General features: G+C 39.3%; 1 protein-coding gene across 6 annotated transcripts in view; it reads right to left on the bottom strand.

The window, feature by feature from the left end:
- The window catches only part of TENM1 (teneurin transmembrane protein 1), a 785,443-nt gene that overhangs the window by 129,197 nt on the left and 639,651 nt on the right, over window positions 1–16,595 (bottom strand). For all 6 annotated transcript variants that reach the window (XM_047716031.1, XM_047716030.1, XM_047716033.1 and 3 more), the window contains 3 exons: window positions 15,978–16,097; window positions 10,122–10,383; window positions 7,709–7,976 (listed from right to left, as the gene is read on the bottom strand). In XM_047716031.1, the coding sequence (XP_047571987.1) occupies window positions 7,709–7,976; window positions 10,122–10,383; window positions 15,978–16,097 (650 nt within the window). The remainder of the gene's footprint in view (window positions 1–7,708; window positions 7,977–10,121; window positions 10,384–15,977; window positions 16,098–16,595) is intronic.

Below are 16,595 nucleotides of genomic sequence, written 5' to 3'. Positions count from 1 at the left end.
GTATAATCGAAGCCAAGTTTTCTAGAACAACGTTCTCCTAATAGCTTTACATTCTGGTATTTTCTATTCTGTTCACTTTTGTTCTATGCCATTCCATTCTGTTCCATTTTGTTCCATGAAAACAATACTGGGTCGGGGTGCCTGGGTGGCACAGTGGATTAAGCCTCTGCCTTCGGCTCAGGTCATGATCTCTGGGTCCTGGGATCAAGCCTTGCATTGAGCTCTCTGCTCATTGGGGAGCCTGCTTCCCCAACTCTCTTGCTGCCTGTCTCTCTGTCTTACTTGTGATATCTCTCTCTGTCAAATTAAATAAATAAAATCCTAAAAAAAAAAATTACTGGTTAACTCACCAGAGAGATTTCATAATCTACTAATGGGTGTGCCTAGCAGTTTGAAATGGGCATGGACCATTGCTTACCAGGATATCAGCGTCATTTAAAAATCCTGGTAGGCTCCAGGCATGCTTACTTCTGGAGGTCCTATCTCACATCTTGTCAAACATATTAAAATGGATATAACCACAACACATACCCTGCATTAAACATATTTCATATGCAAGTGTGAAAATTGAGAAGCAGTTGACAAGCTGACATAATGCTTCATTTTGTAGACATGTATTTAAACATTTATTAATGTTGATTTTCTGGTTTTCTTTTCATATTTTGGTGCCAATATACTTATTTTTCAGGTTGCAAACATTTTCACCGGTCCTTGAAAAACCCATATCCTTGGTGCTCTGCCTATAAAGCTGAATGGATAAAACAGCCCCGCTCTCAGTTAACGATTATGAATTCATGAGTGGAGCGAAATGATGAAAGATTATTATCTCTGCTAGCTTCTTTGACAGAAAGCCACTGGGGCGTTGAATTGGGTGCTCGGTAAGGTGGGTTGGTCAATTTAGTGAAGAGAGGCCTCAGGGAGAGGCGTGCAGAACTCAGGACCGTGAGATCCGAGTTTGAATCCCTGCTCTGGAGAGGACTTTAGGCAAGTCACTTGCTCTTTCTGAACCTCAGTTTCCCCCTCTGCAAAACGAGGATCATATTCACTGCCCTATGCCTACAAGGCAGGAATGTTATAAGGATTAAATGAGATCATGTACGTGAGAGTACTTCGCAAATTGTAAAGCACTGCCTATTTATTATTAAAATATTCAGTGGCTGCGATTTTTGTGGCTGCCCAGCCTGCGTAGGTTTTACTGAAGGGAAATTTATGAACACTAAAGCATCGTTCTCGGGGATGTTTTGTGTGCACAAAGCAACCGTAGCTTAGTACCTATTACTATTAATGTTCCCTTGTTTCTCTCTAACACAATTTAGACAGACTCCTATGCACCGTGAACCTTTAGGAAGTCTAGTTCTCTCTGCAACACCACTCTTTCTTGCCAAACTACTGTATTAAATAATTATGCAATTGTTGTTGCCAATAACCTTGAAAAAAATAGAATTCTTTATTGCAGTGCTACTAAAGGCGATGGCTGATTTCCTGAACTTCCAGGACTTCAAACCACTGCGATTTAATTTAATTAAAATGAAGACCGGGCAGAATGCATTATTACATATTGATAATGTATGCGGACCCAGGCAGACATAGGGAATTATTTTGACAAAATTCATATAATGGATGCAGATCAGAGCCCCCGAACAAGCCAGTTTGTCAAATTAAATAAGCCATCTCTAGAATTTTAACAGCACTGTGAACTTAACAATAATGATTTTTTTACACTGTTTAGCAAGCGGCAGAGTTGGGAAAAAAACTAAATAATATACAATGATTTCCAGACATCATACCTTATTTAGAACTAGAGAATCAAGTACTAGGGCCAAATTATTTCAAATGCACAGATGGAGTTTTTTAGCAGTGGAATCTTATCTGTTTATCAGACAACAAAATCTTTAAGCCGGATGAACTAGAGATTCTGGTTTTTGTACTGCAACCCTGGGGGTGATTTTACTCTTCTTCTACTTGATCAATATTGTACTTGGATTAATCAATCTTATCAGTTGTCATTGATACTTTCCCAAGGAAGTAGTTCACACAATCTCTGTTGGTAATTTACTTACTCTGGTATTGTCCCTCTACTTGCGAAAGCTGTTGCATTGCAAACAAAACAACCCAAAACCAAAACCAAACCAAAACAAAACAAAAGACGGTGGGATACTGTAGGATCTCAGGCACTATCTCACTGTGGCTGTCCCTCAACCTTCTATTCTTCTTCTGAGACACCCTATCCCTTAGGAATGCCACCAATTCCCCATAGCTGAGCTACGTGAGAAACAAGAGTCCCACATTTCAAACTAAGTGGGCATTTCAGTTTAGATATTCACCATCACTTCAAATTCAGCTTGTTTAAAGCTGTTCTCCTCTTTCTCCGTCGCCCAGAAATAGGTGGGACAGAGGTTCATATTTAACGGGCATGAAAAGGAAAGAAGAGTGGGAGAACTTTCCAGCCATAGTTTTAACCCAAATCCTTGCTATAACTGGGACTGTATGAATATAGGTCAAGGTTTGTCTCCTATTACTGTTGTAACAGATTACCGCAAACACAGAGGCTTCAAATGAAACAGATTTATCATCTTACAGTTAAGGAGGTAAGAAGTCTGAAATGGGTCTCACTGTGCTAAAATCAAGGTGTCAGCAGGCTGATTCCTCCCAGAGGCTCTAAAGAAGAATCCATTTCCTTGCCTTCTCTAGCTTCTAGAGGTCACCAACATCCTTGTTGCTTGGCTCACTTCCCCCATCTTCAAGACCAGCAATATCTGACCCTGCTGTACCTTTCTTCTATGGTTATACCTTCCTATAACTCTGACCTCCCTTTCTGACTCCATCTTCCACTTTTAAGGACCCTTGTGATGACACTGGGCCCACCTGGATAATCCAGGATAATCATCCCATCTCCAGGTCAGCTGATCAGCATCCTTAATTCCTTTTGCCATGTAGCATAAAACATTCACAGATATCAGGGATGAACATCTTTGGGGGGGGGTGGTCATTATTCTGCTTGCCAAAAGACTATACTAGAACTTCTGAATCTGAAGCAAACCTGAGAAGTGACGTATATATAGCAACATTGTCAATATCTGGTGCAAAATGTAGTCTGTTTCTTCTCACATTAGTTAAGCAATTATAAAATATGGGCAGGAGTACAACTAAATATTTTCTTCATGTTTCAGATTTAGTCATGTCCATGAAGATACAAGCTCAGTGGCCACATACTTGATCCCTTTGTCTTCACTCATTTATGACCTGAACATTTATAGTCTGTTGTGTTCTTCAGGTGCTCACAATCCATCTGCAGAGAATTAGATTCTCCGACTTCATTCTACCACCTGCTCTAAAATTTTACCATTGTCAAATTCTCTTAGTCTTCATGGATATGGAAATGGAGACTAGGTAGTAAATAAAAATCCCTTTAACCATGATTATCAGGGACATTTCCTACAAGGTAAATATTCCATGATCCATTTTAGGCACCATGCTTGAGATTATTTTGACTATTTTGTTTGAGATCTTTGCCAGTGTTTTTTCTCCACCCTAAAAAAATATGTCCTTTAAGTGCACATAAAATATTATGAGTAACACTTTTTTCCTCTCTGGATATTTCTGAGTAGATAAATTTTCTTTTGCTTTTGTTACCGTTATTAGCCTTAAAAGTGAACCAACAACATATACTTTAGCATTTTAATTGAGGCCAATTTATAGTTAGAATGCTTCAGGAAGTTTTGTTTTGAAGATTATTTATTTATTTATTTGATAGAGAGATCACAAGTAGGCAGAGAGGCAGAGAGGCAGAGAGGAGGAAGCAGGCTCCCCGCTGAGCAGAGAGCCCAACGAGGGGCTTGATCCCAGGATCCTGGGATCCTGGGATCATGACCTGAGCCAAAGGCAGAGGCTTTAACCCACTGAGCCACCCAGGCGCCCCATGCTTCAGGAAGTTTTAACCAGGAATATCACTGTAGAAATAGAAAGTAAACCAATACCCATCGGCAAACAGTAGGAACAGAAGCTTCATCCCTGGTGTGTATACTAGAAAGTCTTTGCTTTTCTTAGTGTTTTAGCTATTTATTCAATAATCCATGGGTATATTAGAGGCTAGTCATTAAGATTGCTTAACTACAACAAGGAAGAAAATTTTAGAATCTTTAGCACTGGAGGTATTTAAAAGAAAGAGAAGTAACACATTTTATGCATAAAGTAAGGTTGATAAAATGATGCAGACACCATGGAAAACAGTTTGGTGGTTTCTCAACAAGTCAAACAGAATTACCATATGATCTAACAGATCTATTCCTAGGTATATTTCCCCAAGAAGTGAAAACAGATATTCAAAGAAATACTTGCATATGAATGTTCATAGCAGCACCACTCATGATATCTAAGAGGTGTAAAGCAGCCCAAATGTCCATCAGTTGATGAATGAACAAACAAAATGTGGTATCCATGCAACAGAATATTCTTCAGTCACAGAAAGGAATGAAGCACCGATACATGCTTTGACATGGATGAACTTTGGAAACACTATGCCAAGAGAAAGAAGCAAAATATGAAAGATGATATATTGTATGATTCTATTTGTTTGAAATATTCAGAAGAGGTAGATGCATAAAGACAGAAAGGAGGCTGATGGTTGTCAGGGCCTGGAGAAGAGGGAGAAGTGAACAGTGACTGTTGGTGTGTGTGGGGTGCCACTTTGTGGGGTAATGCTGAGAATGTTCTGGAATTAGATATTGCTGATAGTTGTACGACACTGTGAAAACACTAAAAATCACTTATTTGTATACTTTAAACAAGTGAACTTTGTGGTATGTGAATTATATCTCAATAAAGCCATTATTTAAAAAAGTAAGGTTGAGCTGCATTTATGTGAACCCTGGCAAGAAATAGCTGCTAGACATTGTCTTGGTCAGCTCTTCATGAGAGTACTGGGTAAACTGCTAAGTGTCACAACTTAAGAAAAAACTAAAAACACACACACACACACACACAAATCAGTGAACCAGTAGGGGTTCTGTGGAGGGTAAATAAGAAAGTAGAAAACAAAGCCCTACGGAGAAAAGTTAGTGGAATTTTGGGTTATCCTAGGGAAGCAAAATCTTTAGGATAGTATCCCGGAGAGAACATGAGGTTTGAGTGTGCAACAGTCCAGGTCCCTGCAGGAATCACACATCAGACTCAAGTGTTCATGCAGAGAGTCAGATGAAGGGGCTATTTACAGCAACATGAGCAGGGTGAAGGGAATCAACAAGGGCTGGTGACCCACTCAGGGACTGGCAACACTGAGAAGCTTCCCGGGTTTGCAGGGGCAAAGGGAGGGAATGATGATACAGAAGACCAGAGAGCCTGGGGATGTGGAGGAGGGGCTACCAGACAGGAGCCAACATCTTCTAATGTAGTTGTTGCCAGAACTGCAATGAGGCAGGGAAAGCGGTAAATACCCTGACCTCTTTCTCCTTCCACCCTGCAGTCTCCAGATGGTGTCACCCCTTGACCACTTCAAATGGGAAGCTAGAGCATGAATGAGTCCAGGCATTGGGTTCCCTAGAAGCCAGCCTCTCATAGCCCAGAGAAGGGTACAGAAGAGATGTGTGTGTGTGTGTGTGTGTGTGTGTGTGTGTGTGTGTGTGTGTGTGTTTGGTGCAAGGAGGGAAAATGGAGAATAACTGAGTACTTGCCTGCTATACCTAGTTCCCTACTTAAAGAAGCTGAGACAAGAAATACCTACCTAGGCTCCAAGCTTTATACGTTATAATCTCAATACTCCAGCCACCAACAGAACTGCAAAAACACTACCAGTGCTGAACATCTGTTGAGTGCTTACTGTGAATGCAGCACTTTACATTATTTACCTCATTTAATCCTCCTATTATAATAACCTATGAGCAGCATTCTCTTCATGATACCCATTTTATAGATGGAGAAACTGTGGCACCTGGGGATTAACTCATGGATCCAATGTTTCATAGCTACTAAGTAGACAAGTGATGATTTGAACCCACAGAGGGAGTCTCACTCCAGAGTTGTTCTCTTAACCATTACAGTCATGGAAATAGGGATTGAGCAGGAGTCTGTAGGCCAGCTGACAACCTCAATGGTAGTTAGCCTAATGGTAGAACTCTGCTTAAGGTATTTACTCTATGGCTGACACAATCTGATATTCTAAGAGGACTCCAAATGCACAATACAGAGTAAGTCACCAGACTGTGGGGTCTAAAAAGCCAAGAGAAAGGGAGGGTAGTTAATATGGGAGAAGTGATGAGTTCAGGCATCAGTGCAGCTGAGTCACCATGGAGGGTGGCAGCAGACTCTTGCTGCAGAGGGGACAGCTGGAGATGTTGCTAAGTTGACAGAGCAGATGCTGGCTTCCTAGAACTACAATGTATCTTCAGCAAGGCTGCAGTTTGCTGATGCCTTTTCTTGTTCTTTCTTACTTTCCCATGTCTTTACAGTAACTCCTCACTAACTGAGGAAATCTGAACCACTCTATGTTTCTTGCACTCTAATAAAGTCCAACTAAGATGAGTTAATTTTTTAAATATATGAGGATCTCTTGGGCAAAGAAAAGTCACTAGTCTTTGTTTCCCCCCTCTATTTGTTTTTCTCTGGAAAGAAAGGGGGGAAATTGACGCACCACAGTCTAAAAGATAAATGTCAGTTAAATGGGAGCTCCATCCTCCAAGGGAGGATATGAAAACATCTCCTCTGGAGAACTTTAAAAATAGTCTTCTCATCTGTCCAAGGGTGGTTTCCATGAAATACTGCCTGAAGGCACAAAAGTCAATGGCTCCCAACTGTGACTCCACGTGTCAGGTCCCTTAGGAAGTTTTCACTGTCTTCTACAGGGTGGGAGGACAAAAAAAAGACATTGCTATCTCTCTGTCTGTCTCTCTCTGAGCATCAGTATTAGATTGCTTACTGTCATTTTTTTAGGACAGAATATTCTCTTTTCTGATGTTAAGATATCCCTCTCCTTGATGAAATTATGGTAGTGGTAGGAGAGTAGTAGATTATAGTAGTTTTTTTTTCCCTTTCTTTTTAAGATATTCTTGGTTGGCAAAATAAAAAGTTGGCAAGTCTGTTTCAGTTAATTTTTTTAAATGTCATTTATCTGACAGAATTAAATATCTGAGAACCATAGGCCCAAAGGACCTCTAAAGGTTCCTACTATCTCTAAGATCTAGGTTTTAAAGTCTTGAAATAACAGCAAATCAAAAGAACTGGGAAAGTGAGATTTTTTTTTTTTTTTTGCATTTAGCCTACTGAAGTAACAAATTAATGGAGTTTAACTATCTTAGACAGAAGAGATAATAAGTGGAGATGCCTATAAGTTAAAATTTTGTAGTTTCTAAGTGGAAATGACAGTCTAAATGTCAAACCCCAAAACATGGCCTAAAGAACGCCACACCAAAGGTCACAGTTAGAAGGCAATATTCAGCTCTGGAGACAGTTACAAGTCAGATAGTGTGTGACGCCTCTGGTACACAGCCATCCTGAGAGGAGAACTAAACTAGTTTTGAAGCAAAAATCTGTCAAAAGGGAACACTAAATAGGTCCAAAGAAAGTGGTCTGGATGAAAAATGCCTTAGATCCTTTAAATAAAAGAAAACCATAATGTTCTGGTACATAATTATTCCACATACAAATTAATATGCAACTAGTATTTTCTGTTTGGTGAACATAATGCTGCTATTTACAAAGAATTAGTACAACATACCCAAAGCCTCTGCCAGGCCCCAAACCTTCTGTCCATAGATGTCGGTCTTATTCCAAGCAAATGTGTAGATGAGATTAATTGCAGCAGGAAACCACTTCTGTGTGAGCCGTCCTTCCACAGCCACCGTGAGGTGTACTTTTATCATTCCCACCGGAATGGTCGAATGCGTCAGAAGGATCCGGAGCAGAGTTTTATACCCAGGGGTGCGGCTGCTCAAGTAACTCAGCCTCACAAAGCTGGAAGGAATGGGAATCTCCTCCTGTACAACCTGAAAGACAAAAAGCCAGATGAGCTCCATCAGTGGTCATGGGTAGAGGACACTGCGTGCTTTCTTGTCTTAGAGACACACCAAAGGAGAGAGGCTAAAGGGATCCTGCGGACGCCAAGGCAAGAATCTTGGTGAGGCTGTGTGGCCATAGGTTTCGAATTTTGCACTGAATCCACATGGGGACAAGACATCCAAGCAACCCTGAGGACTGTGCTCCTTTTTTCCTTGCCAGGAAAGACTGTAAAAAGAACAGTTTTAGTTTGTCAACAGTGTTCCAAAAATTGCTTAGTAGGAGTTGGAAAAGATCACACTGCTGAATGTCAAGCATTTCAGTGCTATGTGCTGCACTGAGGGGTCTTTTTCTTATATATACATACAGAAAATCTTGTTTGGAGTATTAAGTCATATATCACAAAACCACTGCTATAATCCTTATTCAAGCCAGGCTCTCTAGGAGGAAGGACTCCAGAAACAGGCTCAGCAAAGTGATATTTTATGACAGAGATTATGGTTTCCCTAGAATTAATCTTTACTGATGCCATCAAACCTGTCTTCTTTGGACCTTTGGAATGACCCTAAGGGTCAATTTTTAAATCAAATTTTGCTTACTTATTTCTCTGTGCTTCGACCTACCAATAGCTGGGAATAAGTTTTTCCAAGTTGGCACTTGTGACTGAGAAACAAATAACTCCTATTAACTCCTATGCACATTTTACACTAAATGCTGGTCCCAGAATGAAACTACCACTTGGCTTCTTTTTTTTTTAAAAGATTTTTATTTATTTGACAGACAGATCACAAGTAGGCAGAGAGGCAGGCAGAGAGAGAGAGGAGGAGGAGGCAAGCTCCCTGTTGAGCAGAGAGCCCGATGTGAGGCTCGATCCCAGGACCCCGGGATCTTGACCTGAGCCGAAAGCAGAGGCTTTAACCACTGAGCCACCCAGGCACCCCACCACTTGGCTTCTTTAATTAATTGCTATTGCTTAGTTGTATATTTGCACAGATGGAGTTAAACAACCAAAAGTGGTCACTAAAACTGAATCCTGTGTTCCGTGACTTTGAATTTTCAAAACTCAGCCAAAGAAAGAGCCTATCCAATACTTTTAAGGTGACATGAATATTGTGGATACTTTGTGCCCTCACTCATTTTTAGCTCAGAACCTTGTTCCTTTTCCAAACGAGTGCACATAGTAGGACAGGTTGTTAGACACATGGTATCTCATATTGTCCAGGATTTCTGGTCATTCTTTTTCTGGGGACATAAACTGTTTTTGTCCATTCTTTGCCTGATTTTCCTTCCTTAACATTAGCTCGTTGATACCCGAGCTGTCCAATGGCTTTGTCTTCTTAGACGACGGCAGAAGTACAACAGTGAAGGCCAGTGGGACACTTACCACCTTAGTACATCATTTCCCTTTGGAAACATGCAATCCTAGAGGAGTCTGAAAACTTCTGTGCTGAAAGATACCTGTACTTCCTAATGACAAGTATACAGAGATTGGAGTACCAGTTCAATGCACTCATAAAATACGGTCTTGTTTTTTCCTCCTTTCTACGGAAAACCAGTGGAAAAGACAGGAGGGGCAACTCATTGGACTCCTTTTCCCGCACAGCACTATTTTTTTGGGGAGTCTTTCACAGGTGGTATCCTTTGGGCATTGCTAACAGCTGCTGGGAATGCTGTGATAGAAGAAAAAAAAAATTCAATCTCAAAATGTCCATTGACTTCCTCTTGATTATACCTCTTGAATTCTGGACCTGTGTGACTTGGGTCCATTTTGGTGGCTTTTGAATTTAACTATCATTAAAATGTTTCTGTAACGTGATGAGGAAATTATACTATAGATGTTTGAATGGCTTAATATTGAAATGAAAATATTGAAGGCGCAATGAAGAAAAATTCTCAGGAACTATAAAATACCAAGGTTCAAAAATACGTCTTCCTCTAACCAAAAAGCTTGAATACCCCAAAGCAAAGCTTTAAACAAAACCCATACGACTGAAAACCACCTTTACCAAACACAGCTAAACAACAGCCCCATTACGGGGCTTGCAGAAGTACCAGGAAAAGGAATCCAGTCATTTTACGCCATGAACCACTCCTTGATACTATGATTTCATGCATCCAAAGGCCAATGTACCCACCTGCAGCTCAGGAACAATAGTTCCCCTCTCTGGACAGGACCCTCCAAATGATGTGAGTGGTGAAGGAAGCACAATAGGGTTTGGGCTGATAAAGTTGGAGATGTCACAGGATGGTGGGTCTGATACAACTCTCTGCATGGTTACTTTCTCTACCACAATGAACTGATTCCAAGGCAACCAGAGTGTCCTCTTCTCAGACAGGAAAGGTGATCGATCAAAGATTAAGATGACAGAAATACCACCAATGGCTACGAGGTCAAAGCTGAGAAGGAAAAACAGAAGATGGTTTCAACCAAACGAACAACCAAAATAAAGTTCAAGTTTAAAAATACTTAATTTTAGTGCACTTTCTTTCCTTTGGGGCTCAACTCCATCCATTCTTATTTATGTTTTATAAATTCCTTCTAGCTAAATATATGGATGACTTCTTTTCACTATCCAGTAGACTTTGAGGAAAAAATCCGTATCACCAGTTGATGTTCACCCCAAATTTGTAAACCAATTTTAATACTATATTAAACAAAATCACTGCATGTATTTCTGCAAAGCTGTAACTTACCACTTAACATTCAGCAGCATCTTTAATATAATACATTATTCATCCTCAAAAAAATTACTATAATGTAACTCAAGAAGTAAAGAGCCAAAAGGTTAACTATCTTGTTCAGAATCACAAACATAGTGTCAAAATCTGGTGGTGTCTTTGAGATGGGATTCGGAGAAAGATAGCAGCAGGGGAAAGCTCTTCAGTGAAATTTGCTTGAACAATACCATGCCTGAACTCTCCACATGTGCCGGCCCACTTCAGCTCCTGATTCTACTTGAAGTCTACATTTAGGATTTCTGGGTCTGTCTAGAATGCCTCTTGGTTTCCTTTTGTAAGACAGCCCGTAATGGACCCTATCCATCTCTGCTGACAACAGCTTCCATATCTCTGACAAAGCAAGACTACCTTTCCTGTAAGCCAATTCTGTCCATCACTTGATGTGGTATCTGACATTACTCTTGCATTGGAGCATAACAGACTCAGATTTCAGTTCATTCTGCACTAGATGATTCTACCTTACTTCTCTTGTAAGCATAATGATGTCTTGGAGATAATGTACTTGAAAGCATTCAAAAAGCATAAGATCCTATGTAAAAGTAAGATAATGATAAATTATTACCATTATATCATAAAAATGGATAAAGGGCAATATGATGCTCCTTACTATTCAAAGCAACTTAAATCCACAGGAGAGAGATGTAAGCAATTCCCTGCATTAAAAGAGATCTTTCTGTAAAACACTTTTTCAATGATAGAATGCCCTAATAGGGAATCAGACTTAATTATGGATAGCTCACCATTCCCTTCATATGACATTTATTATATTTATTATAGTATTGCCAATCGTGTCTTGTTGCAGAAATCTTCCAGATAAAGATAAATGGGCAGTAACAAAGGATGGCTAACACTGTATTTTTTATTGCTATTTTTAAGTCATTTTAAGTATAAAGCAGTTTTCAAAAGGAGGGTCTGAAGGACTACAATAGTTATAGAAAATAATCTAGGTTTGAACTAAAAAAAGAAAACCCAAATGGCTTATGATTTAAGGCAGAGAGGCTGAATTCATGATAATACAGAAGCAGTTTAAGGCATGTATGGTGGGGAAAATCCTACACTACTTGTCAAGAGACCTTTCCTCTAGTTTACATGCTATGTTGATTTACCTCCATGTCCGTGGGCAAGTTTGCTTTGCCCAAACCTTGGCTCTTGCCTCTTTAAAACTGAAGTGCTTATTTATTTGAAAACAAAAACAAGTGCGTGCATGCACACACACACATGCACACAACACACAAACTATCCAAACAAAAACGTATGTACCTGGGAATTATTCTCTATGTCTAGAAAGATTAAGCAGACAAGGCAGGCATCTTGTTTTATAGAAAGAATGGGTTTTGGCTTCATACACTCCTGGGTTTGAATCCCAGCTCTGCCGTGTTAACTTTGTAACTTTGGGCTAGTTATTTAACCTCCATGAATTTCTGTTCCCTCATTAGTAAAATGGGGCTAAAATGATCTATCACTCAGCTGTTACTGCTAATGAGTAAATAAGAGAAAGACTTAAGGGTCAAGGACTCAACAAATGTTAACTTTCTTCTCAAAACGGATCCTTGGCCTTAATACATTTATAGATGTATTCTCGTGTAGTCCAAATGAACTGTAGGCCAGCTTCTGATTATCTATAGAAGAAGGTACCGATTTTTAAATTCTTCTGGGAACTTCCCCTAGGTTTCCTGTGATCGTTTACTTTTATCTGTCAATGTGGCGGGGCTATAGTACCCAGTTATCCAGACATTAATCTAGGTGTTGCTGTGGAGGCATTCTGTAGATGTAGTTAATATCTACACTTAGTTGATCTTAAGTAAAGGAGATTACCCTTGATAATGTGGGAGTTGCAAGACCTTAAGAGCAAAACTGAAGTTTCTCTGAGGAAGAAGAAGCATCAACTCCTTCCCAAGAGATTGCAGTTTACCAGTCTCTACAGGTTTGAGCTTGCCAACCTCACAATCACACAAGCCAATTTCTTGAAATCTCTTTTTCTCTTTCTTATGTATACATTTGTATGTATGTATGTACACACATATACACACACAGGTTCTGCTTTTCTGAAGAAACCTGACTGCTTTTTTTCCTCTTCCAACCTACGTGGTATATACAGTAAACACCGTCAGGCTGACTCAATCAATTGCCACAGAGATGGATGTGGCTCTGTGGCCAAAATTCCATCTGAACATTCCAATGCCAAATTGCATGTTCCCTGGATCATTAATTTTTTGGGATTTCCCCCACCACAAATGATCTCCATTGGCATGGGTCATTAAGAACAAGTTATGAAGTCATATGATAGTGAGTACAAAAGACCCAAGGGAGAGGACCTATTTATTTGGAGACTTGTTGATCCATAATAACTCAGACCAGTCCTAACTGTAGATGGAAGACTATTGAGGCCAAAGCAAAATGCTTATTTCTGCCTTACAGTATCCATAAATCCATAAACTCCTGACTTGAGGGGAATCAGAGGGAATTCCCCATTTCATTTTCCAAAGTCTTCCAAAGTTCCGGAGATCTTTTAGTGCTTCTCAAGAATCTTCTAAGAAGGTCAGCATTTCACCCATTGTGCTTATCACTAGCTGAACTATAATATAAAAAAGTTCTCTTTCAAAACTTTCCTGAGCACCTGTTACATAATCTGAGTTGAAGGTGGCTAATCATAGAAGATAAGAGCCAGGTTACTTGGGTTCAAATTCTGGACTTGACCTTTATTAGCTGTGTTAATTTGGATATGTTTTCTCATCTGCCAAATGGGGAAGATGATAATAATGTTTCCTATCCCATAAGCTGTTGGGACAATGACACAGATCAACACTTATGAAAATGCCTGGCATAGAGTAGATACTCATACATATTCATTTTTCCTTTAGAATTGCCTTTTTCATCTATTCTGCTACTTTGGCCTCTCCCAATCTTCATGTCTTAATGTCTTCTTCCTTTTAGAGGGCTCCTTCTTCCACTGACATCCTTCCTTCTGCTTTTTATACATCACTTTGGTCCCATGACCTAGACTTTTCTTGCTGCTCTAGGGAAAGTTGTCAATTAACTTGTGCAAATGGATGATAATGGGGGTAATTAGTTCTACATCCCACACAACATATTTGCATTTAACTGGGACTTTTAGAGTCAACAGCTTAACCCAAAGCAGTGATGCCACTGGTGGGAACTACAGGCAAGGGGGCAGATAGGTTGGACTGAGATTTGGAGACAGAGGGCCCCTTACAGCATCTTACCTATCACTCTCTGTCTACTGGGTATTTAAATGCTAATCTCGGCCTTTCTAGAATCCTTTTGCTCTCGGTATAGTTTCTTTACTATACTCTGCTTTTGAAATGTACGTACTTAGTCTGAGAGAGCAAAAAGCAGAGACATATAAATGGAAACTCCCATCACACTGTCACTTTATGTCCAGGAGATGACAGTGGGACAGTCTGCTTGGCATTTGGGGCACAGATTTTGAATGCTTACACCCTTTGTGGAGCCTGAGGGGAGAGTTATTGCCAGAGGGGACTCTGGATGTATCTGTCATCTACATAAACCTAGTTCTCACAGAGAACTCAGCAGACGAGGGTCTTGGCATTTTACTTTAAACAAAAAACACAAAAATGACGATAAAAATTGTTCCTCTTTAATATTGTCAGTAAGCTGGAAACAGAAATTTTTAGATTTTTTTAAACCTTGTTTCTTTTAAGCTCTTTTGTAAATATCAAATAATTCACTGAAACCTTTCTACACATGCTAAAAAAAAAAAAAAAAACCCCTAAAGGCCCGTGAGTTCTCCAAGAGAGGTCAAATGTCTCTGAGGGCATATTCTAGTTAAAGAAATAGTCCATTTTTCAATTTCTGGTACATGGTTGAACATGCTGGCAAGGCAGAGGCCACTTCTGTGTACCAGTCACTGGTGAGGGAACTACGAAAATTTTATCATTCAATCTAATTGAGAGAAAGGTCCCTTTGAATTAGCAGAGAGTTCCAATTATGGACTATTTAAAAGGAAATGTCCTTTTTATTGCATATATACATATATATGCAATGGATATGTGTGTGGGGGGGGTGTGTATTCAGACTATCTGTACCCAGAGTAGTTTTGCTGAGCTTATTCTAATATATAGATGGCTAGTTAATAATTAGCAATATAATTTACATACAGATCATTCATATGATTTACTGAAGTCTTAGAAACAGTTTTTCTTAAGTATGTTAAACTTTTCCTTGTTAGGTTCTTTAATTAATTTTTATAATCATTTTCTTGATAGGCAGTTGAAAAAAATAAATTCAGCATAGCCTAGGTTGAACAATTAACAATTCTGAAGTGGTTAGGATTAATAAGGTTTGATTGTAGGTTCTTGAAATAAGATGGTCTTTCACACTGTGATAAACTTCCAAGCCAACATCTCTTTATGTGATTCCTGAAGCAGCTTGTCATGAGTAGTTCATTTTTAAGAGTAGCCATCTGGAGACTAGGGAACCCCAAGGCCATCATTACAATGTTTCTGAGAGTCATAAATAGGTACCTTTAAGCTGGACACATGGGCCATTGACTCAAATATTCTGAACAAATGTCTACCTAAATGATAGACAAACTGTCAACCTAAATGATAAACAGAAATGTTTTTGTGAGCAAATCCTTTTCTGGGATGAAAAGGTTTTACTTAGTGGTCTTGCTTCCTGGGTTTCAGAGAACCTGAGAACCCCTTAGAGAGTAGCCTGGTGGTTGGTGTTGAGGTTAAATCACTACAGTTATACAGACACCAAAGGGAATTGGTTAGGCTGACTGTGCTTGTCAATCAGTTGCAGCCACTAGTTAAAATAGGCCGTCTAGGAAGGACACATTAAAAATAAATATCTTAATGAGGCTGAATTCTGTACTTCTGGAAGAAACCTTTTGGATGTCTTCATTTCTAAAATATTTGAGGCTGCCATTGAAGGACGGCCCAAGTGCTCCATGGCTCCCTCTTTCTGACCTGCATCATCACACTGAATTTTGAAGTCAGATTGATAAATGGAATTGGATGAAGTCTAGGAAACTTTCCAAATGGCTAGGGTTTCAAGAAGACTTGGGTAATAGTGTATAGTTATAATAGAAGAGAAATTTGGTTTGATTTAGTTGGGGAATATAGGAAATAAATATCACCAGTGACTTTCTGAAATACAGGTAGAAGGAAGATGGGCTTACAAACACTGTATCATCTAAGCCATTTGACTTATAGCTAGAAGTCAGTATTTGACCCCCACAATGATTAGAAGCAATACTGACGTACCTTCCATCTTGCCGGCTGATGGTAAACCCATAATCACTGTGATGCAAGAAACTAACATTCACCCCTACTAGAGGGGTTCCATCTATGGCCACCACTTGGCCTCGAATCACACAAGCACGCCTGCAACACAAGATCAAAGGCAAATATAAAGGCACGTTGAAACTAGATTCCTGAAGCCAAGATGGAGACACTTTGGGAAACATAGTCAAGTATAACAGAGAAAACAATAATTTCACCAATCCAGTAGTAACTACTAATAACATTTTGAGGATGGCATGTATATCTTTTTTATTCATCAAAATTGGGATTATACTCAGTATAGATCTGCATCCTGATATTTTAAAAAGTATATAATTAACATTATCCAATGTAGTCAGAAATTCCATAATATATCATTTTGTGATTATACAGTATAGCCTAAAACAGCGTTCTTTAACTTTAATCCATTCCTTATTTTAGGACATTTCATAGTTTCTTAACTTTTCCAGCACTAAATATCTTATTATTCCTTGGGATATAGTCCTAGTTGTGGAAGAATATTTTTCTTTTATTAAAATTATAACACATTACATTAGTTAATACATAAGTATAATAGCACATGTGACTAAAGTCTCTGCT

The sequence above is a fragment of the Lutra lutra genome, chromosome X, assembly GCF_902655055.1.
Source record: "Lutra lutra chromosome X, mLutLut1.2, whole genome shotgun sequence".
Classification (NCBI taxonomy): domain Eukaryota; kingdom Metazoa; phylum Chordata; class Mammalia; order Carnivora; family Mustelidae; genus Lutra; species Lutra lutra.
This window is presented reverse-complemented; position numbering and strand designations above follow the sequence as displayed.